This window comes from Natrix helvetica, assembly GCF_964273705.1.
Source record: "Natrix helvetica genome assembly, chromosome: 2".
Classification (NCBI taxonomy): Eukaryota; Metazoa; Chordata; class Lepidosauria; order Squamata; family Natricidae; genus Natrix; species Natrix helvetica.
The window spans coordinates 35,719,347-35,746,267 of record NC_138552.1 but is presented as its reverse complement, the minus strand read 5'-3'; the positions used below and the strand labels follow the sequence as shown (position 1 = coordinate 35,746,267).

Sequence of the window (26,921 nt, the reverse complement as noted above, 5' to 3'; positions counted from 1 at the left end):
TTTTGGAATCTAACAGGAAGACCAGGGGTTTTGAAGACAATTTTTCCAAGGAGATTGCAACTTTGTTTAAAAACAGAATTATTCTCTATTCCTAGGTCAATCAATTTATTGATAAACAATATTTTCATTTTGCCTGGAAAAATCTTTATTTCCTATGTCCACTTGACTAAGAATGCAAGGCATCAGTTCAAAACTCAGTCTCATTAACTGAGGAAGAAAGCTAGAAAAGAACTGTACAGCATCAGTACATTGATAACTGCAGAATAAAGATGCAGTATCAATTGCTCTGTTATTGGCAAGAAAAAGGACAATAACTGCAAAGCAAGGTCTTCTACACTTCTTATATGATTTCACAGAATCAGAATAAGATGATAATATTCTGCCCCTCAAGGTTTTACCGTTGTAACCATGTACATTATATATTAAGGCAGTACCCACCCACTTACAACATATTGGGCGCCATGGATAGCTGTTTCATGGAGGACAGTTTTTCCACAGCCTGGGGAAGGATGATTTCACGTGCTTATAATCTTACTTGTATGTTAATTGTTTTAAAGGCTATTTAAGATTTGTTTTAATTGTTGATTATCTGTTACCTATTACTTAAAGTCATGTCAGTCAGCTGGATAAATTTAATTAAATAAAATAAATAAAACTTATACAGATTTATTTGTACGCACTCAGCTTTTTAGAAAAAAATATACCCCATTGGTATTTTATGAATGTTTGAAAATAGCATAATATCCTGCAATTATTTCTATTCCATGGGTAAATTGCTACTTTCATCAGGCATAGAGGCATATAAGCAGTGTATGATAAGCAGGAACCATAGTTAGAATGCAGTATTACAGGCTAACACTGCCCACAGCTAAATGCTGACATTTGTAATCCGCTCAGAGAGTGCTATAAAGCACTATGGAGTGGTATATAACTCTAAGTGCTATTGCTATGATAGCCTGCTGTAACTTCATACATTGCTTTACAATTTTCAAATGTTTCTCTGTTCTTTGCATCAAAATTGTAGATTATGTACTGACTGAGAATTTTGGTTTTAGAAGATTGATTCTAATTTGGGCCACATAATTTTAATACATTTTTCAAAATTCTTTTATTGAATAGTCAGCATTTTTCAAATCTTATTACACCTACATGTTTAGTTTTTAAAAGTTGACACTATTTAAAGGCAGAAATGAAATCATCCTGAGCCATGGTGGCACAGTGGTTAGAATGCAGTACTGCAGGCTACTTCTGCAGACTGCCAGCTGCCTGCAATTTGGCAGTTCAAATCTCAACAGGCTCAAGGTTGACTCAGGCTTCCATCCTTCTGAAATCGGTAAAATGAGGACCCAGATTATTGGTGGCAGTAGGCTGACTCTGTAAACCACTTAAAGAGAGGGCTGTAAAGCACTGTGAAGTGGTATCTAAGTCTAAGTGCTATTGCTATCAGTCTTGAACAAATAAATATACCCTGCAAGTTTATTATTTAAATAGGTCTATGACTTGATTAAAGATATTTTAATTGAGTAATGAGCTTTAAATTTGCATACATTTACATGCAAATAAATCAGTAGCACTGCATAAAAAGACCTTTTTTAAAAAAAGGGATGCATGTACTTATCTCACCAGGAATCATGCCAGTTATGTAATTTCATTGTTTTAAGGTTTTTTAATGTCATTTATCTGTATAGTACCTTTCCAAAACATAGTTCTATATGGAAATGGAAGAGTACTCTCCAAATTTTATGGATTTCAAAAAAATAATAATAAAGTGTTAGTGGCATATTCCCCCAAGATGCCATCCTGAGCAGCAGGTGGATTTTGTATTGACAAACAGCTGATTTTGCTGCCAAAGAAGGATTTTTGGCAGCTGGCCCTCTAGATCTGAATGGGAGCTGCTAGGAACAACCCAAGATGACTCTTGGATGACTGTGGACCCTCCTGAGAAGAGGAATTTTGAGGATTGCAATTCCTGATAGGGATGGTCAGAGACTTGTGTCGCCATCTTTCCTCTCAGCTTTTTAAAGTGCGCTTGGGTTTTAGCTGCACTGTTTGAATTTTCTTTTTTATCTTGATTTTTCTCTTAAAATTAATTGTCTGGTTGAAGGCTAATTTACTTTAATCCCTTGCTGGATTTTAATGTGAATTCTTTAATGTTTTTCACTGTTTCACTGCTGTTCTGAATTATTTTTGCTTTCTCCTTATGGAAGTCAATAGAGATTTCCTGGGTAGTGGAAGTGACCTGTTTGGATTTTTATTTGCATTGAATTTTCACTACAGGGATTTCGCATTTTCTTTATTATTATTATTTTTAAAAAACTATGGTTTAATTTTTTAATGTTTCATGGAAATTCTTTCCATCCTTTATTGTGAGAAATATTATCTCAATATTCTTTATGGCTACTTTGTTAGAAAGGAACTGTTTATGTCTCACTATAAATGCCCAGTTACAGGGCTATATTGAAAATGAAAACCATGTATCAAGTTACAGATAAAGCTTTCTGGGAAGACTTTGAAAAAAAGAATGCTTTTTAACTTATAAAGTCAAATTGAAAACTTTGGTTAAAAGTTTGATGAAATATCAAGGGTTTTGAATCAACTTAAAGAAGATATCCAGACACAAGCAAGTATAGCCTAGCCTAATCAAACCAAACTCAGAACTGGATGGATTGGAATCTAAATAGCTTTTTAAAGATTTAAAGAAGAAGGATCATGATATGGAGACTTCAGGTTCATTGGAGAAGGTTGAAGGGGATATGGATTCTACAGATTTGGAGTTAACCGAATTGATTAGTGATGAACTGGACTTTCTTAAGATTAATGGTGATTGCGGAATGGACTTACTCTATCTGGAATACAATTTGGACTGATTTTTTGGGGGGAAATGAATCAAGAAGAAAGGTTTATGATTTTGGGGCATAAAACACAATTGTTGGGAAAGTTTTCAACCAAAATCTCAAGCAGAAGTTTTATTATTAAGAATCAAATGAGGTTATTTGATCCCAGACGATCATAATAATGATTGTGGTGATTTATGGTAGATAAGAAACCATTGTAGACAATCATAGATTAAATACAATAATAAATTGTTAATAGCGAACTTTGCCTTTATATATAGTAGATAGATGACAGGTCAAGTTGGTTGCAAATAAAGGAAGAAGTTTATACATTTTGGGCCTGTTTCACCAGGGAGGTGGGGACTCATTGTTCCAATGCATTTATCAATATTCAACTAGAGGAGATAATATAAGTACATGTGTTTTTGCTTTTTGTCTTATTTAATGCACTTTTTTCTAATATTTTGTCTATCTTTGTTTTGTTTTTGTAAAATTTCTTTTCCCTTTTTTGGAGTTTATATTTTATCTTAATTTTCTGAATAAAATAAAAAATATTTTAAAAAGTGCTAGGAACTTTTGATAAATGATTAAAGGCTTAGAGAATATTACAAGGCAAAATTTAAATTAAATATGAAACAACTGAAGAAGAGATCTTGTGGAACACTGACATTCTCAAGTTAGTCAGTTAGCAGATCAGGGAGGCAATCATAATAACAGAACAAAAACAGCATTTATGTAATTATTGCTGTTCCCAAGGCAAGCCAGCAGTAGCATGTGAAGAAATCATCTGATCATTAACACATAAATACTTCCTGATACATTAGCACAACCAAATAGCACCACCAATACTTCAATAACTGTTATGCTTCTGTTGCCAAAACGTTAATCGTGCTTCAGATATCTTTATCAAAATGTCTCTTAAAACATACTGAAGATTCAAAAGAAAAATTAGCCCTATTTAATACAAGTTTAAATGCCTTATGTTTTTAAAGGTTGCATTTACAATATAGCTCACTTGTTGCTTTAATTTTATACTTTAAAAGAGACAAGTTGTCTCTTTAAATTGTAAATATGTCTTACAAGCATCTTTTTTCCACATGTATATTTCAGAAACCTGATTCACATGAAATATTTTCTATGATCAGTTTAAAAATTATTACCACTTTGTCCATTGTGAGATTAAACCAGTTTGTTGTTTCAACCATTATTGAAAAAAATATTAAATATATCAATGAGGAAGGCTAATCAAGTTTAAGAAAACACTTACTGTGATGACAGCTTTACTAAGACAGATTGAGCCTCTGCAGCCATATTCCGTTTCATCTTCAGATTTGTAGTAACTTAGTGTGTTGTTTTTCAATACCACCCAGCGGTCCTGCCACCCATGGATGTAGTTGGTCCACTAAAAAGAATAAATATGTATGTTTGAATAAAGCAAAATAATGAGCATATTTTTATGTGGCACTATACTCAGATAATAAATGTATTTATTTTCTTATATCCTTGCTCAATTTTATTTTAATAAAATGAATCATATTTATTCTAAAGGAATGTAACTGCCAACATTCAATATATTAAAAATAACAATTATAAATAATTGTAAAATATTCTTGAACCTTTAGAGAAAACAGAAAATCTTGTAAGAACTCTAAATAAACAAGATTCTGAAAGGCTTATTTCCAAGAAATAATTAAAAATCACCATATTACTAAAAAGCTTCATAGCTAAGAATACAGGTCTGCTGAATTTGGCGATGAATTCCAGATAATCATGTCACTATAGTAGTGACATTATTACCTCATATACTGTATATTTATATAAACTGGTTGGGGATCATAACATTTCTAATCCAACATTTGGATTAGAGCAGGGGTGTCAATTCACAGTCACGGGTATGTCACGTGATGTATTGGGATTTTACCCTGCTTCACTAAACTGGACATGGGCGTGGCCAGTGTGTGACATATCCAGCCTGTGGGCCAGGAGTTTGACAGCCCTGGATTAGAATATCAGATTACAGAAGGACATTCCTCTATGTTTTTTTAAAATTTCATATTCTTGTCTAAATATTAGAACAAAAACTATACTATCAGAATGAGTACTTCTAGCACAACTATTGTTACCAACAGCAATAATAAATAAATTTGTACATTATAATAAAAGGAATATTTTCATTTTCCAGGAAGTGACTTCATAGGAATTTTGCAATTGAATTTAGCAAGCAAATTTCTAACAAATATATCCTCTAAGAATTGGGTTCTTAGCTAAATTGAGAGCCTGTGAAAAGAAGAAAAAAGAAAAGCCCTTCTAGTAGGGGTAACCTGAGAAACGAACTTAAAGGTGAATACACATTATCTCAGAAGTTATGACTTGCAATGTTTGTGGTATACTTGTGTTCTAAAACTTCCTTATCAAGTGCAAATTTATAACAGAGCTTAAAAAAATAAAAAATTAGGTTTTCGTTCATAAATGACAGATATCACGCCAGGTTTGACAATACATTTCTATTCTTTAGATACTTAACCCAATACTCATGTGACTTGCTCACATGTCAACATAGTTTTGCATGAACTGAAGACTGCATTCAATCCTAAAGATATGTCTGTTCCAGGATTTAAAGCAGTTTTTTCCTCTTGCTTTTTTCCACGGAAATTGAAATTTCCAATGGAAATGTGGTCACTCAATTTCCAGCCTTGAGATTAGGGCCCACCTATGCAACATTTATATATTGTAATGGTTCTATCCTATCTGTGGAACCATTTGCTCCTGTTTTGTCAGTTTCAGCCTTAACAAGAAAGCAGAACAAAAATGCATTAGATCAAACAAAGGAAATGTAACCATAGAAGCTATTCTCAGCAAGGAAAATTAAACAGTCTAGTGGATGAAAACTGGAATCAGAAACACAAAGTATTAACTGTTGGTCTTTCCTAGAAAAAACAGACTTTGACTCTTCAAGAGAAAAAGTAGTTATTCTGCTGAACAGAAGATAAGAAAGTGAATCTCTTAAAAACAGATAGGATACTGTTGTGTTCTGCAAGAAAGAAAGCATAAGAGCTGTGGAAATTGTTGATTGGGGAGAGGGATTCCCAGCATCGGCATCAGGAAAATTAGCTCATGAAGTGTGGTATCTGTCTGGATCACAGAATATGAATGTTCAAGACTGATCAATTTCACTGAAAATTATTCTGTCCCCCTAATCCATCTGTGAATAAATTACATTGCAAAATAACCAACACATTCATATCCCCATAACTGTGAAGACCAGAGAACCTGGACGCTTTCAATTCATGCAAGGTGAAAAACTGGTTGTGCAAAAGGTATTGATAGGATATTTGATTTCTGAGATTTAAGATCTGAGGTTTTGTCCTATTCTCGGGCTGGAGTCAACTGATAAACAATTTAAAGTAGAAAATTTATCAGGCAAAGAAATGGTACTGAATATGAGGAAATTCTATTTCATAAAGTGCATACTTAATAGCTTAACTGGAAAGTAGCTATCTGTCCAGGTAATGGGAAGATTCAATAGAAAAACCATACACCAAGGGGCAGGTTAGGATATAAGTGGAGGGAGCAGTATCCATTATGTCTTTCGAGGTGGGTGGTTATATGCGTGTTTTCCTTTAAGGCAGATAGAAAGACAATATCCAATTCCCAGCCAGCAGCAGGGCTGGATCTAATGAATTTGGACTGCATATTAGGTTCAGAGAAACTAGGAGACTGGAGGCTAAAACATATGAAGAAGGTATATCTAATTTAATTAAAAGAAGGAGTGTGTGTGTGTGTGTGTGTGTGTGTGTGACATGATAGCAGTGTTCCAGTATCTAAGTAGCTGCCACAAATAAGATGCTGCACAGCATCTGAAGGAAGCAGCAGCAATGGATGGAAACTAATCAAGGAAAGAACCAATTTAGCAATGAGAAAGTTCCTGACAGAAAAATTAATCAGTGGAATGGTGTTTTTTTTTCCTTTTTCTATATTTATGTAAGTCTTTGACCTTATTTTATATAATGCATACAACATTTAAAATTCTGAATAAACTAGTAGTGCTCCTTCCAAGAAAACATTCTAGCCTTTAGGAATCTTCAGAGACCCAAGCTAGTGCAATCTATGTGTGTTCACACACCCATTATAGGAATAATTTGAAAGTATCTAAGTACAAAGGAAATAGAGTTATACCTGTAGTTAAAATTCAGGAAAGGCAGTGTTTGTAGTCCAAGTCAAGGTTCACAGCAAGTTTCACAGATAAGACAGAGTAGCATGTAAGTAAAGTTAAGATCATAGGTGGTACCGTGCTCAATAGTAGTAACTGTGAGAGGGATCTTGGAGTTCTAGTGGACAACCATTTAAATATGAGCCAGCAGTGTGCAGCAGCTGCCAAAAAAGCCAACAAGTTCTAGGCTGCATCAACAGAGGGATAGAATCAAGATCACGTGAAGTGTTAATACCACTTTATAATGCCTTGGTAAGGCCACACTTGAAATACTGCATTCAGTTCTGGTCGCCACAATGTAAAAAAGATGTGGAGACTCTAGAAAGAGTGCAGAGAAGAGCAACAAAGATGATTAGGGGACTGGAGACTAAAACATATGAAGAACGGTTGCAGGAACTGGGTATGTCTAGCTTAAGAGAAAGAAGGACTAGGGGAGATATGATAGCAGTGTTCCAATATCTCAGGGGTTGCCACAAAGAAGAGGGAGTCAAACTATTCTCCAAGGCACCTGAGGGTAGAACAAGAAGCAATGGGTGGAAACTAACCAAGGAGAGAAGCAACTTAGAACTGAGGAGAAACTTCCCTGACAGTTAGAACAATTAATCAGTGGAACAGCTTGCCTCCAGAAGTTGTGAATGCCCCAACACTGGAAGTCTTTAAGAAGATGTTGGATAGCCATTTGTCTGGAACGGTATAGGGTTTCCTGCCTAGGCAGGGGGTTGGACTAGAAGACCTCCAAGGTCCCTTCCAACTCTACTATTGTATTGTATATGGGATTCTAATTCTAATACCAGATTATACTCAGATAGGAATTTCATTGGGAATTGCCAGCTTCCACTTCAGCACAGCTGATATTGAACCACCCCCATTTTCAGAATGAGGTAGTCCCTGAATAGACCTCCCTGTGCCCAATGCTTCTCTATAAACTGAGAATTCTCCTCTAACTTCCTGTTTTCTAACTTTTCATACAGAACTAGTAGTGTTTTCATAGTTGGTAGATGAACCTTCAGTTTAAGGATGGAATTATACACACCAGAAGGACTGGTTCCTAATACCATCTCACCTCTGGGTACAACACTTAGGGCTTCTATGTCTGATTGCCTGATTATTTTGTTTCGGTTCTCATCCTCATCTGGAGTTAGATGAGGATAAAGACTTTAGAAAGAAGCAGGACAGTTATCTGGGTGGATGGCCTGCTGTAATGAAGTGATGTATACTGTAAATAAATTTACCAAAATATTATTGAGACATAGTGAATTGGATTAGGAGACCTTTAAAATGAATCTTGAGTAGGCTGGAGTAGGCTAAACCTTGGAAGTGAAAACCTTGAATGTCACACAGAAACCCAGCAGCTGTTTCTTTATCACCCCGAAGCAATGAATTTAGATTATAGGAAGAAATTTTGAATGAGCATTCAGAAAAATTTCTAAGCACTAAGAGGGGCAACAGTACAACCATTTATAATGAGAAAGAGAGAAGTCCTCTTCAATGGATGTATGCAAGCATATATGTTGTGCTGGACTATCTATTGTGAAAACTTTAATTTGGATTCTTGCCCAGAATAGGATATGTGATCCAATGACCTAAATATTCTTTTTTAATTTTATGATTTTACATCTACTAACTTATATAGTAACATTTACACATTATAAAAAGTATGTTATGCTTCATTTGGGCACAGAATGCAGTCGGCTTTGATTAAATTATATGATCCCTTTTACATTAACTTGTACAGCATTCTGCAAGCTACATTACGGAATGCATAGCATATTCATATATAAGCATGTGATACATTTGACATTAATACTATTTCAATTATAATATAAACATTGTATTCATTTTTTTGTAAATAACTTCATATAGTGATATACATGGCCTCAGCTTCATAACCTTAACTGGAAAATTCTTATAACATGCCAGACCTCAGCAGCACACCCCTTCATCAATTGGAAGCATGTATTCCAATTACTGTCTTATTTTTGCCTTCCGTTATTAAGGCCTCCAACAAGTAGACAGAGTAGCCAATATTTTTCCCCCTTAGTCAGATGCACAATCTAGCACTTTTTTGCAGGGATTTTCATACCCAACTTGGAAGATTCTAGGTGCTTATGTTCTGATCATAAGGGGGTAAACTGCTCCACAATCAAGGGGTTATACAGAGAAAGTACATTTCCAGATACCAATGTCCTTATTATGGACTCATCCTCTGATTCTGAGACTGGAGAATGAACATACCAATAAAAGTGTTGGAAACGAGCTAAATGAGTTCTGCTTTTGCTATTCAGTTAGGTGTAGTTCACCTCTTTGATCTTTCAAGGAGTGGATACTTGCAGCATTGTGTCTTGACCAGATTGTGTGTGATGGGCAAATTCTGCCTGGGGAAGATAGGTTAAGGAATGCATGGACTTTAATATCAGTGCTTTGTTCTTGGCCATCTAACATAGTATAATGATAAGTTAAATTTATGACATGCTCCATCATGAATTATTTAAATGCTACAGTATAGGAAGCCTATCAATTCTTGATCATTTATAGTAATTAATGTCAAGCTACAATTAGTTGAATCACAGTTTTTAAGCAATACAATTGTTGCAGTTTGCGCAAAACACTGAATTATAAACCAATTACATTAGTTGGGTTTATATAATATTTAACCACAAAATAGTTAACGTATTTTAGCTTTAGGAACCCCTCAAGAATGACCGTTGTCTTACCTGAACGGTCGTTCTCATGGCGCTGCGGAGAGTACAAGGATTGGGTTAACACAGCCTGTTTGCCCATGGACTGAGTAGATTTTTTCCCCTCTGGCCACGCCTCCTTTGCCTCTTCTGGCTCAGTTTTAAAAACGAGGTCTTGTCCGACGAAGACGTTCTCAGCTCACACCTGTGCAAAGATACAATCTCGGTGCTAAACAATCACCCTGGGTGGGTCTTGTACTCTCCGCAGCGCCATGAGAACGACCGTTCAGGTAAGACAACGGTCATTCTCCATAGCGCTGCTTGGAGAGTACAAGGATTGGGACATGCCCAAGCTATTGTGTCCCAGGGCGGGAAGAAGTGACCTTGTCCGGAGCCTCAATAACCTTCTGTAAAACTCTACGGCCAAAGGAGGCTTCGGCAGAGGCAAAGGAATCGATCTTGTAGTTTCTAATGAAAGCCGTGGGAGACGCCCACGTGGCTGCTCTGCAAATGTCCAGAATAGATGCTTGAGTCGCCCAGGCCGCGGTCGTGGCTGCACTTCTGGTGGAATGTGCCGTTACCCGAGGTGGAACCGGCTTGCCCTGAAGGTCATATGTCATCTTAATGCAAGCTCGCAGCCACCGACCTATGGTTGAAGACGATACCTTGCGACCCAGGGAACCTGGTTGAAAAGACACAAAGAAGGCCTCGGAGTGCCTGATATCCTTAGTTCGTTTCAGGTAAATACTGACTGCCCTTCGCACGTCTAATTTGTGCCACCTGCGCTCCTTGGCGTGTTGAGGGCTGGGACAGAAGTTCGGGAGGATGACCTCCTGAGACCTGTGAAAATGAGAATTCACCTTCGGCATGAAGGCGGGGTCTAACCGTAGGATGACCCTGTCTGGGTGGATGATGCACAGCTCTTCCTTGGCCGAGAAGGCCGCAATCTCAGATACCCTTCTGGCTGAAGTAATGGCTATGAGGAAGGCAGTCTTAAGAGTCAGATGTCGAAGAGATACCTTCCTCAAAGGTTCGAAGGGAGCCGCTGTCAATGCCTGCAGGACAAAGGGTAGGTTCCAGGTCGGGTACCTGTGCACCACCTGGGGTCGGATGTTGTAGGCCCCCTTCAAGAAGCTCTTGACCTGAGGATGGAGACTCAGGGATTGAGGTTGGTGTCTGGCTAAGATGGTGGATAATGCGGCAACCTGGCGCCTGAGAGTGGCTGGTGCCAGTCCTTTGTCCAAGCCCTCTTGTAGGAAGTCCAATAACTGAGGGATGGACGCTTCCACACTGTCAATGTCCCGTTTGCTGCACCAGGAAGAAAAGGCAGCCCAAGTCGCGTCATAAATGCGAGTAGTGGCCGGACGTCTGGAAGCTTGGATGGTTTTAATGACGTTGTCTGAGAGGCTCTGGTCCTTCAGGAGCTGCCTCTCAAGTGCCAGACGGCTAACTGCAACCATTGGGGCTCTGGATGGTTGATGGCCCCTTGACGCAAGGATACCTGGTCTGGAGGAATTCTCCACGGTTGCTCCACAGACAGATCGACCAGGTCCGCGAACCAGGATCTCCTGGGCCAATGTGGAGCCACCAGAATGAGCTCCGCCCCCTCCTTCAGCAGCTTGTAGATCACCTGCGGGATCAGAGGGAGGGGCGGAAACGCGTATAGAAACCCTGGAGGCCAGTTGGACCTCAGGGCATCCGTCCCCTCCGCTTGTGCTGACTTGTAGCGGGAGAAGAACCGCTGGAGCTGTGTGTTTGCCGCCGAGGCAAACAGGTCGACCTGTGGGAGACCAAACCTCCTTACCACCTGTGCGAACAGGTCCGGATGAAGTTGCCACTCCGAGTTGTCGATGGTCTGACGGCTCAACCAATCCGCACTCACATTGCTGGTTCCGGAAATGTGATCCGCCCTCAGCGACGCTAAGTGGATCTCTGCCCATCGTCCTATGGCCTCCGCCTCTGACATGAGTCTTTTGGAGCGGGTCCCTCCTTGTCGGTTCACGTGAGCCTTTGTGGCCACATTGTCGGTCAGCAGCAGAACGTGGTGCCCCCTCAGCTGTTCTGCAAATCTCCTCAGCGCAAGCCGGGCTGCCCTGAGTTCTAGCCAATTGATGCTCCGGGCTGCCTCCGCGCTGGACCACCTGCCTTGCGCCAGCTGGCCTTGGCAATGCGCCCCCCAACCGTAGAGACTGGCGTCGGTCGTTACCACGATCCTGTCGGGTTCTCTGAATAGGCAACCCTTCTCCACTGCTCGAGACTGCCACCAACTCAGAGACCGAGTCACTCTTGGTGGGATGCGAACTTGCTTGGTGGAGTTGCTGATCTTTGCTCTTTGCATTGGAAGTAAGAACCATTGCAGTTCCCTTGCATGAAGACGTGCCCAGGGAACTATGTTGAGACAAGAAATCATGATCCCTAACAGTTGGGATAGCTGCACTACCTGCCAGGACCTGTTCCTGCGACACAACCGGATTCTGTTCCTGATGTTGCGGATTCTTTCCGGAGACAGGGACACCTGGCAAGACACCGAGTCTATTATGGCGCCCAGATGTTGTATGCGTGTGGCAGGAGTCAGGTTGCTCTTTTCCATGTTTACGGAAAACCCGTGGTCCTGTAAGGTGTGAACTGTGACGTTTACATCTCTCACCGCTTGCTGCTGAGTTCTTGAATGGATGATGATGTCGTCCAGATAGCACTCCAGGCGGACTGGAAGCTTGCGCAGGTGGGCCGCCACAGCTGCAAGAAGCTTTGTGAACGTTCTGGGTGCAGAAGAAAGTCCGAACGGAAGCGCCCTGTATTGGAAGTGCTTTCCGTTGTAACACAAGCGCAGGAACTTCCTGTGTGCAGGATGGATGGGCACATGTAGGTACGCCTCCTTGAGATCGATGGAGGTGAGCAGATCCCCTTGTCGCATGCAGCTTAGGATCGACTGGAGAGACTGCATTTTGAAGCGCTTGTAGGCCAGATGCCTGTTCAGGCGCTTCAGATCTAAAATGGCCCTCCACCCCCCTGAATTCTTGGGGACCAGGAAGAGAATGGAATAGAACCCCCTCCCTTCCTGTTCTGGAGGAACTGCCTCTATTGCGTTGATCTGCAGAAGATGATCTATCTCTGCCTGCATGAGAGCCCTCTTTACCGGGTTCTTGGATAGTGGGCAGCGAACAAAGGTCCGCGGAGGAGAGGATAGAAACTCCAGGGTTAGACCCCTCCTGATGGTATTTAATACCCACTTGTCCGAGGTTGTTTCCTCCCAACGGTCTGCATAGAATTGCAGGCGGCCCCCGATGGGAGGAGACCCCAGACGGTCACTTCCCACGTCTAAACTGACGGTTGTGGGCTCCCCCACGAAAGGGCTTCCGAAAGGACCCCTGATTGGATTGTCTGCCCCTGGAAGAAAAGTTGTTTCGTTCCTGGGACCTGTCAGAGGACTGGTTAAACTGTCTTTGGGAGGAATAAGAAGAGGAAGAGGCCTGGCCACCTTCCTGTGCCCGAAAGGCCTGTTTCCTGAACGAGCCCTGACCTTTCCTGTCATGCTTCCTGAAGGTGGAAGGAAGAACCTTCCTCTTATCCTTTGTCTCAATTAGGAATTTCTCTAGGGAATCCCCAAAGAGGTTCTCTCCCTTGAAAGGAGCTGAAGCCAGCTTCCACTTAGCCTTCATGTCCGCCTGCCAGTGCCGAAGCCAAAGCAGGCGGCGAGAAGTGATGTTGGACGCTAGTGCCCTGGAGGCGAATTTCGCTGCGTGCAGGGACGCATCAGAGGCGTATTCCACAGCCGTAATGATCTTGTTAAGATCATGTCGCCAACGAGATGCTTCAGATGGGGGCTGAGATCTGAGTTGGCGCAGCCATAATAAGGATGCCCTCGTAAAGAACGAGGCCGAAGTGGAGGTCTTGATCGCCCAGGCAGCCGCCTGGTGCGTTTTGAGACAAGCCTTTTCTGCCCTCTTATCCTCTGCCTTTAACCCTTCTAATAACTCGGCCGGGAGATTAGAATTAGAGGTCAGAGAGACCACAGGGGCATCCACTTCTGGAGGCTTCAAAACATCCTCCAGTCTAGGTTCTAAAGGGTACAGAGATTTGTCTGCGCCACTGGGATTGGCCAGGGTACCAGGCTGAGCCCATTGGCGCTGAATAACCTCCATGAACATGTCAGGGACTGGTATCAGTTCTGGGTCAGGGGTTGTTTCGCTGAACAACCCTGCCATGAGGTCCTGGGAAGTAGAGGGGACTTCCTTGTCCTTAGGTTTGGCACCAAGCTCAGTAGAGGCTCTGGCCTTGTGTAAGATGGACTTGAATAGGGCTGGCTTAAAGAGACCAGTGAAAGAGGGCTTGTCTGGAGGCATGTCCTCATCCTCCGAGAGGGCAAAGTCCTCAGCAGCCTCCTCCTCCCACGTAGACACCTCTGTGGTGATAGAAGTGCCCGGGGAATCGAGTACTCTGGTCCTCTTTTCCCCCAGGGGGCGAGTAGGCCTAGAGGCCTTGCCACCCCTGCCTTCCTGTAGCCTCATGGCTTCTACCACACCCTGGGAAATAGCCTGCGTGATGAGATCCCTCATCTCTGCTGACATAGCTGGGCCCTTGTCCTCTACAGGTCTGGCTTGGGCATAGGCCTGTCCCCTGGCACCCCTAGGAGGATCTCTCTGATCCTCTGCATGAAAACAATATTGAAAGGAGGGGAGATCCTCCCTGACTGAAGAGCTAGGAGAACCTGGGTAACCCAGAGAGGCTGCAGGGGATCCTGACATGGAATCCCTATCACAGAAGGATGGGGATCTATCCCCCATCTCCTCCCCCTGCTCTATCTCCCTCTGGATGGGTGGGGAAGGAACTGGCCCAGCCTCACTTGGTAAGGGTGCAGAGGGAACCTGGGGCCTAACAGACTTATCCTTCAGGGAGTCCTGCCCCTTGTCCCCTTGAATTTTGGGGGCCTTACTCCCAGCTGCAGAGTGGGAAGCTTTCCCCCCAGCGCCCTTGTTTCCCTTTCTCCCCTGGCCTGAGGGATCTGGCCTACTGCGCTTTGCAGATGGCCCTGCCAGCTCCTCCCTTCGCTCCAAACCTTCATCAGCCATCCTTGGTTGATCTTGAGTCGAAGAGGTCGCTGCTGAGGGAAGGGCAGTGGACGCTGGCCCGACGGCTCCAGAAGCGTCTGCAGACTCAGATGGGAGGCTGGATCAGGCACCAGGACACTCCTTGCCGCTTCCCCTTGGGTGGCTGGGGAACTTCAGGCTTGCTGGAGACCCAGACAAGCCCTCGCAATCCTCTGCGGCTGTCTGTAGAGGCGGAGAGGCTCTGCTGCTTGCTGCTGCTTTCCGGAGGCAAAAAGGACTCAAAAAAATGGCCGCCGGTTCTTCTGCGCGCCAAAAGCCTCACTTAAGGGCCAGGCGCTTCTCATTGGCTGCAGCCGAAAAGCGCGCCAAAGCAGCGCTTTTCAAAATGGCCGCCGCTCTCCCGATCGGCAAAAGACGCCGTTTGGAGAAGCAAGGGCTTTTTTTAAAAGCCTCTCCTCCAAAGCGACCAGGGAAGCACGGGGATTGCCGTCCTTCCCTGCGCTTGCCAGCAGACGCCGGACAAGCGGCCTCGCTTGTTCCCCCAGCTGCGACTAAGCAGCTGTGGAACCGATCGCTGCCTCAGCCTTAGTTAGGTAAATCCTCTTGATAAAAAATAGAAAAAAGGGAAAATAAAAAAATCAAAATAATAAAACCTGGGGAAAAATCCTAATAACAGCTAAATATCACATAAAATTACTATTGGAGAACCCAGCCTATTTGCTCAATGCTGAGTGTTCCCCAAACTCGTCCTATCGGGCGGACTGAGTTTTTAAAACTGAGCCAGAAGAGGCAAAGGAGGCGTGGCCAGAGGGGAAAAAATCTACTCAGTCCATGGGCAAACAGGCTGTGTTAACCCAATCCTTGTACTCTCCAAGCAGCGCTATGGAGAATACTATGTTCAATGGACTATATTAGACTATAATAGACTGAATTCTTAATGCTATAAGATTATATACAAACACGTGGGACACGTGTTTGTATATAAAAATATTCCTTGAACAATTGTTTGTCTAACATTTTTTGAATAGCCTTTTCTGCAATGGTCCCTGCCTGTGGAACATTCTGCCACTGGAGGGGAGATCTGGCACCACCTTTTTGGCTTATGTAAGGGCCTTAAAACCTGGTTTTGCAACCTGGCTTGAGGCTCTGATGGGTGAGCTCTTTGCTGGAGGTGGTTGACAGGATAAGAGAGAAGACCCTGTGCTGTCTGTCCCTATGCTGTGCTGTCGGTCCCCTTAGATTTTAGTTCTTTTTTAAGTAACAATAGAAGGGAATACTTATAGCTTATAGTTTAACTGTGGGGTCCTTGATGCTCTCTGAGCTTGGTGGTTTTTTATAGACGCTTCATTACCCAACATTGCACTGATGTTATCTATTTGGGTAATGAAACATCTGCAAGAAAGCAATCAAGCTCAGAACACCAAGGATCCCACAATCTTATTCAAGTCTTAATTTCAACTCTTTTTATGCTTATCTTTTTATCATTTTGTAAGCTCTCCAGAGTTGTATTATTTATGAGATGAGTGGCATATAAATTTAATACATAAAAATATCTGAAAAACACAGATAAGTGGAATACAAAACATGCAGCAGATGCATAAGCAAGAATCTTTCTTTAAAAAGTTTCCCTCTAATAACAAAGCAGGTTCAGCATGCCATTAGTTTACAGAAGAGAGGGGACTCTGGTCCTTTGCTCATAGATCATCGTCTACTTTCATATTAGGAAGTCATAAGAAAATGGTAACTGAAGAAAGCAAAGCCTCTTCCCTTTTCCATAGGCCTTTTATGTTGGACTTTTGAGATTATGACCCTAAAGGCAAGAACTTTCTCTTTTAATTAATGTAGGAAATTGTTTGGTTAGGAAAAAGTTTAGGAAAGTTCCTGCCTCTGTTACATATGGATGGTTCAGTAGGAAAATAATTTAGTTATTACTATTATTTATATGCAATTCAATTTCCAAAAGGCTCCAGACAGCTTTTTGGAACTGAAAACTTCTTAACACTTTTAAAACTCCTCCTTAGCCCAGGAAAATTATAAAAGACCTACATGATATAGGAAGAGATTGCTGTATTTGAGGGACCCCTTCTCCCAAATATACTTGCCAATGCCACATGCTTCCACAGACTCTGTGGAAGTCTTCGACTCCATGTTCTTTTTTTAAAAGTCTTGTAATCTTATGGGATGTAGAAAACATATATCTTCCATGGTTGTCCCTGGTCTCTGGAATGATGATCCTATACCCAATATATGACAGGTTCTAGCCCCAAACATTCCTTGTCTTTGATAAAGCATTTTTAAGACCCTTGCCTCTTCTCCCAAGTGTTAGGGGTTGGTTGAATGGCAGTCCACTTCTATTTGTTTTGCCCTGTACTTGATTGCCATTTTACATTTTAGCTTTTGTATTTATATATTGTTTGCTGTAATTTCTGTTTATGTTGTACACTGCCTGATATATCTTGAAATAAATAAAATTATAATGTAAGTATTTGGTGTGTCAAAACTAATATAACTTTGAGATAAAGTTGCTATGAAGTGCTTAAGAGTTTAGAAGATTAAGAAATTTCCAGAAGTATCATTTCAGAATTTAATGAGTATACCAAATAGATTATAACTGTATTTTCAAGGAAATATCATGAATGAATATTGGATGATAGAATTGTGAATTTCTGTGAATTCTTTAAAATTTTATTAACAGGTAAATACAGTTAATGCAATGAGAAGAACAGCTTGTAAATATTGATCTGAACTAAAGAGAAAAGCCACCATTACTATATTATTCATTCTGAATTATCTGCTCTGAATTTACTAAAAGGCAAACAAAAGTATTAATAAAAATATGCACGATAACATGGATAGATAAGGCGTTGTGAAGTTCTTGGAATACATACTGCAGTTCTTTCCATCCATTCTTTACAACTGCAGTCAAACCAAGCTGGTAGAAAGAGCAACAACTATGATAAGGCACATTTAAAATGTCATACTGATTTTGTCCACTTTTTAGAATTCTACCTGTTCTTATGAGCTCAAGCTGTTATGCTGATTATATTTTTAATTTTATCCTTCAACCAACAACCTGTGAAATAAGATTCAGATGAATGGCTTCAGGTAACTTGGAGAACTCCAACACCAGATGTGGACATCAACCCGAGTTTTCTTGACCCTAGTCTAGTACATAATTCTTGTGTTAAGCCAGTTACACATTTCTAAGGACCATGTATAGTAAAATGCTACAACCTAATGAATACACTTTTTAGCTTTTACTTGAGGTTTTTGAGCTCTTAGAAAAATCTAAGGGAAAGCCTTTGTTATAATAGATCAGCAGTGCTCCCACTATTCACCGTTACAAAATACCAAACTATATCTGAAAGAGAGCTTGTCTACATTTTAAAGAATATTTGAAGGAAACATGTAGTTATTAGCAAATAATTGCACTGACTAGATTTTGTTTATACCACTGCAATTCACAAGCCAGTGTTTCTAAAAATACATTGCTTCCTAAACTATTTGCTGCACTTTTAAAATAGGCAATTTTAGAGTTGCAACATTTTCTCCCCAGGATGACTTTCAGAAAAATTGTAAGATTTCCTTTAAACTATGTTCAATATTAAATGATTTTATGGATACATTAATGTAGTTTTCTTGGCATCGATACAAAACTCCTTGCCATTGCCTTTTCTGTTATTTTTTCCCTAAACTTCTAATCCAAGTGATCTCTATCTAAGTAGCAACCATGCCCATCCCTTTTAATTTCAAAGCAAGGATTCATAATACAGATGAGAGAGCACAGAGACTGAAATCTTCTACTATCTTCCAAGCAGCCTTTTTTATGACACTATTTGATGCTTTGCCCAAAGGTCACAGAACTCTTGTCTGATATTGCCACAATCTGTTATTAATTGCAAACGCACAAGATTTTTCTTCCCCTTATTAAAACGAAAAATAGAAAGAAATCTTGGGATTTTTTTTGTTTTTGTTTCAGGGGACAACAATGAAGTTAGCTTTTCCTTCATATATATATATATATATATAACCTGGGCAATCCTCTCAGCAAAGGCGGTCACCAAAATATTTAGTCAACCAAGCAATGGTTGCAAGTGTGGTCTGCAACAGTGCTCTACCAGGCACTTGCAAAGAGAGGGATAAATAAGAAAAAATGCCTCCTTTTAACACAAGACAAAATAAATAAAAGGAGACTCACGCGTGTAAGTTATTTTAGCAAGTCTTCCAAGCAAAAAATAAAAATAAAAATCCATCAAGGAATTTCCCCAGGGACGAGGGTCATTTCAGCGAATGCATCGTTTCGGAGACAAGCAGCCCCTCCTCGGATAAAAGATCCTCAGCGTCTTTTTTTTCCCGACTGCGCTTCATCCCAATACATACTTGCATTATACATATTTTACATACACACCCCGGGCTTCGGAGGTGGGCGGCGGAGGAAACGTGCGAGGACCTCCCTTGGACTAGGAAGCCAGTCCGACAGCAGGCCGGCGCCGCCCCCGGGCGATGGGCACCCGCGAGGTGACTCAACGTCAGGCTCTCTCCGTTGCCTACCAGAGCTTCTTTCGCGGAAGGTGCCGCCCTGGCCCCCAAATGCCTTCACAACCCCCCCCAACCACTGGGGGGGGGCGAGAGAAACTGCCTCCCCCAGCAGCTCAGGTAAGGCAAAGTGGAGCTCCCTAAGGCAGAGACGGTCGTCCAAGCTGAGCCCGAGGAGCCACAGCGGCGGGGAAACGAAACGAAGGGGCTTTTAAAAATAATAATAAACATTATTCTTACCTTGCTGAGGATTCCACAGAGCTCAACAGGCGCCCCCGACTCTGTCTCGGGATCTTCTTCTGAGCCGGAGGAATGCCAGCTTTGGTTGTCCGACATGGAGGCACTTCCCTCTCCGCTCTTTCGCCGGAACGCCGAGACCACCGGAGCTCCTCTCGCTCTCTACCTGCTTTAAGACGCTTCGCTGCTCCGGAGCCGCTACTGTTGCTACGTCGCCCCAGCCTAAGCCACCTTCAGAGCCCTTCCGTCGCTCGGTCCCCTTCTGGCCACCGCCGGCACAGCAGCTCGCCCAGCTGCCCCACACCCTTCCGCGCACGCCGGTAGCCCTGACCATGAGCAAGCAGCCTTTCCGCGGAGCCGAGCGCGCCTCTTCCCCTTCCCTACACTCAGATCAACCTTGTGGCGGCGGTTCTTGCGACTAGTACTACTGCCTCCGCCGCCATCTTTCTCGCCACCCCCTCCCTTTTTTTTTTTTGGCCAAGTCCTTTTAACGCTTCTCATCAGATGGAGTAAGCCTTTAGAACGAGAGCATGCTGGGAGTTGTAGTCGATTGAAGGTGTTTGGCGGCGCACCGCCTCCTGGGAAAGCGGGCGAGGCGGCGGGCGTTAAACGTTCCCCCTTACATTCTCCAGGGTTTCCTGGTTTGTTGCGTTGGGTTTGCTTCCGCAAAGTACCGGTGTCGCTTCTTTTCTCTCTCTCTCTCTCTCTTTTTTTGAAAACACAATTGGTCGCCATCTTGGTGCGACTTAATTATTGCGGAAACGGGGGCTGGTGAAGCTTCTTGGGACTGAGGTGTGTTGGAGAGCTTATGGCTGCGTTATATGTCATTAGGAAGGAACTGGTTTTGTGGGAGATTTTTTTTTAACCACCTTTGCATGGGTTTTAGATTTCTCCTACTACGCCATCCTCATAAAGGGGATGATTTACATTCTTGCACCACTCTTACATATACACACTTAAAGCGAAAGAAAGGCAATGAGGGGTTTGCTTTTTTTCCCCCGTAGCTGAAACAACTAGTTGATGAATTACTTGGTGGAAGCATTGTAGATCTGGAAATATATGAAACGGGGAGGGGGGAAAAGCTACCTGTGTTGCTCGCTCCAAACAGAGGGAGTCGAAATTGCAACCTAATGCGAATTTGCTCAAGAGGAAAAGTTCGTTTTTGAACTTATCAGGGCTTATAAAACATCTGAAATCTAGAAAAGATAATGTTACCCTTGCTATACTGCGAGTCACAGAAGATGATTTAGGGTTAATGTGTTGATGCTGTGGCTACTTCTGTGTGTATGGACGTTTTGGCTTGGACGAGACAAGGTTGAATATAGTTCAGATTGTAGAATTGGTTTAAACCAGACAGATTCATAAAATGGAATCTTGTAGAAACACCGTATGTTTACAATTGAAACCTAGTTTTTTCACCCCCAAAGCTGTCCTCATTACCGTAAGAGTTCTTATTTTGGTAACATAAATTTGCTTCCTCTTATTAAATAGAAATCATAAATCCTTTTGATCTATGGCTTAAGAATCTACTGGTAACTTTGGTGCAGAGCACAGATGGTTAATGGAGAGTAACGATACATAATGCCTCTTGTTGCAGTAGCTGTCTTTTCACAAATACTTTGTCATCAGTGTGTTACGGATAAAGCACAAGGCTTATCTGACTGGTACTGCCAGGCACAACATCCAAAACTTACTGCAATGAAATTACAACCCCTGTGAAATATGTGAAAATCTAAGCTATTTTTCTCCCTTGAAAATCTTATTGGGCTTGTTAGAGCCAAATAAAAGTGCTCTGAAGACCTCCCATTCTCAGTCTTCAGCTGTGGCCTGTATTCAATGAGCATGTATGCCTCCTGAAACACAGGCAATTCTAGGCAGTTTATTTTAGTTTTAAGGACCATAAGATAATAAAAATAAGCAAACTGTAAATAAGACCAACAATACATTGGGGAAAAGAATAGAACACAACTTGATCATGATCATAAAAGTGATCTATTACCAATGAGTGAATCATAATTCAAATGCCTCAGGCCTGTTGAAAGATTTTAAAGTTTTGCAAAAGCACAAAAATACAGTTGAGGCTGTATAGCTATGTAGCCACAGAGCCCGTGAAAAAAATTCCAGAGAGATACTTTTCAGAATTCATTGATGGCTGCTTAAGTACAGATAGTCCTCAACTTACAACAGTTCCTTTAGTGACTGTTCAAAGTTACAGATTACAATGGCACTGAAAAAAGTGAGTTATAACATTTTTTTCACATGACCATTGCAGGCTCCCCATGGTCACATTATCAAAATTCAGATCCTTGCTGTAAGTTGAGGGCTATTTATATATCATCTTGAAGTGTTGATTCAACGTTATTTAAAGGATTCATTGGCTGATTCAAAAGAAATTGCATGTGCATCCAGCAGCTAATGCTAGTGGAAGGTCTATACAAACAACAAAAATATATTTCAAAGTAGCTATATATGGTTGCTTTAAGATTTCAGGAGTGGCAGTTCAATCAACTAGTGCTTTGTAAAGTAGATCCTTTGAACGCTTCCCAAAGCCATATCATATCATGTCATATATGAGTAGTTTTAGTAAAAAAACCCTGGCTGTGAACCGGCACTGGTCTGCAGTTTGCCAGGAACTGGGCCAGGCAAGTGAATGAAGCTCCCCCCTCCCCCGGGAAAAACTGGCCTCCACAGAACTGGTTCCTAGTGCTGAAAAAGTTGGGGGAGGGGCACTGAATTTGACCATGGCCATTACAGACATAGTTGAAAATGGAGGGTAAGAACTATATCAGCTCTTGATCTCATTCCAGCAAGGTAGTTCTTATTTATATGTTAAAAAACCAAAAAAAAATGAAAATGTCTTGTTTTAGGAAGAACTAATGTGATGTGGTTTGACTACAGATTCTGAGGGAGTAAATAACAATTATATTTTTTGTGCTTTTGCAATTATCTTCAATCATTTTTACCCCTTGCAACATCTTATCCTTTTCCTTCCTTATTGATCTCGGTTTTGTCCGTGCTTCAGCAGTTGCCTAAAATATCCATTCTGTGCCTGGCTGCATTTGATAAACCTCTTAAAGATATTGGCAAGTTGGTTTGAAAGTGTTCATTCCTGCCTTTAGGGAATTGGTGAGGTAGGTAGGTAGAAAACAAGTTGGATGAGTTAAATTAAGTTTCAGGAGATGGTGCAGTTTCTCTGAAAACTGCAATCCATCATGGAACAATGCTCCAATAGCTTTGGCCACAAAGAAAAAATATTTCCAACTGCAGCAATATTGTTTATGTTAGGGTTTCAAAGTCAATAGCATTAGTTTCAGCTAACACGCTTAAAAGATTACATAGGATGAAATCTGCATACTTTAAAGATTTTTGTTTCTATTATATTTGAAATGTTCTTATCTACTGTGTAACTGCAAATAAACATTACAGAAGACTTAATACAATTAGCCAGCAGTCTCCACTGCCATTGATCGTGATATTTTTCTGGCCCATTTCAGGAATTGGGAGTAGAAAATATAGCACTAGTCTGATTTTCCTCCTTTCCCTGAAGCTGGTTCTTTCTGCCTTAGGACTCTTCCCCTCTCCCCACTCTTATTTAACGTCTACATGAAACTGCTAGATAAAATAATCAGATGACATGGCTGCAATATGAGATCATTGATGATAGCCATTGGTATTCCCCTAGGCCAATGATGGTTAACCTTTTCGGCACCAAGTGCCGAAACTGGAGTGTGCACGTGCCAGAATGCCAGAACCCAGAAGTGAGCAGCTGGCCAGACAGTTGGTCTTCACGCAAAGACCAGTTGGCCGGCATGCATGTGTGTGCCAGAACCCAGAAGAGAGCAGCTGGCATGCCGGATCAGCTGGCCAGCGGGGATGCGTGCAACGGAACCCAGAAGAGCAGCTGGCAATGGCGCATATGCCCACAGAGAGGGCTCTGCGTACCACCTCTGGCATGCATGCCATAGGTTCGCCATCACGGCCCTAGGCCAAGAAAAATGATGCCACTAGGATCTTTCCCGGTACCCAGAGAGTATGGGGGTTTGGATAGGATAGGCTTTAGTTCAATCATGGCTAGACTAGTTAGTGGCTCTGGGTTTTAAGGCCACCTGATTCTGAAGATTTTGAGGGTCACTGAGTATAACAAAGGTTTTGTTTTGATTTGGAGATTTTCTATTGTTAACTCTGCCTGACTACAGGTAGTCCTCAAGTTACAACCACAATTGAGCCCAATGTTTCTGTTGTGAAGTAAGTTTTGCCCCATTTTACGACCTTTCTTGCTTCAATTATTAAGTGAATCGCTGCAGTTAATAACCTGGTTGTTAAGTGAATCTGGCTTCCCCATTGACTTTGCTTGTCAGAAGGTCATAAAAGGGGATCACATGACCTTGGGACACAGCAGTGGTCATAAATATGAACCTGTTGCCAAGCATCTGAATTTTGATCACATGATCATGGGGATGCGGTAAAGGTTGTAATTGAAAAACGGTCATAAGTCACTTTTTTAGTGATGTCGTAATTTTGAACAGTTACTAAATGAACTGTTGTAAGTCGAGGACTACCTGTATGCATTTCTACGGTCAGTGTTGGTTTGCAATTTGGGGCTCCATCTCTTGTTCAAAAAGCAGGTGACTGCTATGGCCATTTCTGGGCTCTCAAATTACAATTGCATTGTTTCTTGATGCTTTCTTAGTCATCTTATTCAAACAATCCAACTTCATTGTTCCTCATAGCAGAACATTCATTTGTTTTATTATTTTCAGACGCGAACTTAACTTTATTTTTTGTGTCTTCAAAGGATTCTAATTCCAAGTGGTGTCAGATGTGATGCAGTAAAATGAACTGTCATGAATGAAAAATACTAGCCCAGATGAATGTCAATCTGACATTAAAGTTTTGGGCTATTTCATGCAAATTGTTGTTGGGATTTCTGCTTAATCAAATCACAGGTATGATTGCACTAAAAAAAGGCTACAAAATTATTAGAGTAAGTTAAGGCCTAAGATAAAGCAAGCCTCGTAAAACTTTTAACACAGGCAAGCTAATGACAACATATTTTTTCTGTATCTCCTGGAGCAGCAGGAGGTTGAAACTAACAAAACTAACAAAAAAATTATGTTCTAACATGACTCTTCTAAATTGCAAAGTTCCAGTGATAGAAAGAAAAGGTCCAATAGTGCAGGAGGATTATACAGTATGAGGTGCTTGTGGACTCATGCCTAAATTCTTGGAATAGTTAGTCTTTGTATAGTGGGACAAAACATCTTTCATTACAGCTTCAGCATTTTATTAAAACTCAGAGTCCTTAGGAAAACATCATCACTGTGAAGAATATAATGTATCTGAAAAATAACATAATTCAGCAGAATAAATAACTTGAAATAATAACTAATCCTAATTTAGCAACTATTTTCCTTAACAACTGAGTTGCCGGTTCCAAGTGTGGTCACTAAATGAGGACTTCCTGTAAACTATCATTTAAGTCATTTTGCCTTGTGATTTAAAATAATAAAATCAATTATATAATTTAATGTTGCAGTCCTGGTGTCTAAATATACGCCGAAATAAGACTTATCTGGTGGTTTTTTCCCCTCAAATTTACAGATTATCCAGATTATTGTGTAACAGAGAACTGGTACCCTGATAGTCTTGCGCTATTGTTTTTAAAACAGCCATAAAATTATGCAATACCAGTGTCATCATCTGCCTATATATTTCCTATCATGTTTCCTATTTGAAATAATTTCTGTCCAAAAGAAAGTCACCAAGTGGCCATATATTAATATAGGTAGTCCTTGACATGACCACAATTGAGCTCAAAATTTCTGTTGTTAAGTGAGACATCTGTTAAGTAGGTTTTGCCCCATTTTACGACCTTTCTTGCCACAGTTGTTAAGTGAATCACTGCAGTCGATAAATTAGTAACCCTGTTTGTTGAGTGAAGCTGACTTCCACATTGATTTTGCTTATCAGAAAGTCGCAAAAGGTGATCACATGACCCTGGGACACAGCAACTGTCATAAATATGAACCATTTGCCAAGCATCTGAATTTTGATCACATGACCATGGGGATGTGGCAAAGGTCGTAACTGTGAAAAATGGTCAGAAGTCACATTTTTCAATGTTGTTGTAACTTTGAACGTCAGTAAACGAACTGTTCTAAGTCAAGGACTGCCTGTATTATATTTTGGGTACTACATTTCAATTAGGGGAATCCATCTTTCCAAAAAGATACTCCACAAACGCAATAGACATGAAGTAGTTTTTGTTGAATTGTAATTGTCAATATTTAGAAACATTATATATGTGATGCCAAATTTTTATTTATTTATTTGTATTTCACCTTTCTTTTTACAAATAACTCACGACAGTGAACATATCCAACATGCATGCCTTTTATTTTTCGCACAACAACTCCTCTGTGACGTGGGTTGGGGAGAGAGTGTGACTGGCCCAAGATCATTTAGTTTGTGTTCATGACTAAAGTTATGCTATTGTTATTGTTATTGATACTGGTTCTTTCTATGTCCTCTTATTGTTGTTTTTATTTTTTTATTTATTATTTAGAAATCATTATAAACATATTTATTATACACATGTGTTTAAAACAACAACAAAAATTCCAACATTAAACCACCTAGTTATAAGAGAAAATTCCAAAGTATCCTTGTTCTGCTGGCTTCATATCTATCTGAAGATAATTTAACCAAAAACATTGCTACTTTCCACTTGTTTGGCAAATGATATTGCAATTACTAAGATAAATTAATAAAAGATAGTAAATGAAAATAAGATGTATACAAGCTTTTCCCAGGTTCCCAACTGAATATATTTCTGTTATTAAAAAATAATGCAACGTTGGGTGCATGTGTAGATAATTCTGTTATATTATGGTGATGTGAGAGTGTCAGCGATAGACTCTAAAATATGCAGTTTTTATTTTTCAGGGTAATAATTGAGAAACTGTTTGCCTGGGGTTGTACAATGGAAAATGCAAACCAGGATAATGCTTCTTCTAGAGAAGGGTTACTTCTTCGGATGGGTCTTAATGACAACAAAGCTGGAATGCAAGGGCTGGATAAAGAGAAGATCAACAAAATCATAATGGAAGCCTCCAAGGTTTGTTTATATCAGTTTTTTAAAAATGAACAAAGGTTGTAGTTATTCACATTGGCTTTATTCAGTAAAAAATGTAGAGTATCTACCAACATGAGATAGATAATAGGCATGGTCATTACAATTAATGTTAAAATTAAGTCTATAAAGTTACTGCACATTTCTACACAAGTTTGCTTCATATCATATTTTTCACTGTAGTAGTAAGCTTGTATTCAAGAACAATCATATTTTAATTCATATACCCAGCCAACTTTAGATAAA

The 26,921-nt window shown here is 40.8% G+C and overlaps 2 protein-coding genes across 8 annotated transcripts in view; one reads left to right on the top strand and one right to left on the bottom strand.

Annotated features, from left to right (window-relative positions):
- The window catches only part of CERT1 (ceramide transporter 1), an 80,136-nt gene extending 60,121 nt beyond the window's left edge, over nucleotides 1–20,015 (bottom strand). For 2 of the 3 annotated variants that reach the window (XM_081941274.1, XM_081941276.1), the window contains exons 1-2: nucleotides 19,547–20,014; nucleotides 4,102–4,236 (exon numbers count right to left, since the gene is read on the bottom strand). In XM_081941274.1, coding sequence (XP_081797400.1) covers nucleotides 4,102–4,236; nucleotides 19,547–19,642 — 231 coding nt within the window. In that variant the 5' untranslated portion in view covers nucleotides 19,643–20,014. Of the gene's footprint in view, nucleotides 1–4,101; nucleotides 4,237–19,546 lie in introns of all 3 variants that reach the window. The other variant, XM_081941275.1, reaches the window with a different exon arrangement.
- Nucleotides 19,280–26,921, top strand: part of POLK (DNA polymerase kappa) — a 28,205-nt gene continuing 20,563 nt past the window's right edge. Inside the window, exons 1-3 of one of the 5 annotated variants that reach the window (XM_081941270.1) lie at nucleotides 19,285–19,426; nucleotides 24,339–24,489; nucleotides 26,489–26,660. In XM_081941270.1, the coding sequence (XP_081797396.1) occupies nucleotides 26,526–26,660 (135 nt within the window). In that variant the 5' untranslated portion in view covers nucleotides 19,285–19,426; nucleotides 24,339–24,489; nucleotides 26,489–26,525. Of the gene's footprint in view, nucleotides 19,427–20,081; nucleotides 20,336–24,338; nucleotides 24,490–26,488; nucleotides 26,661–26,921 lie in introns of those variants that run through there. The other 4 variants (XM_081941273.1, XM_081941269.1, XM_081941272.1 and 1 more) reach the window with 4 other exon arrangements.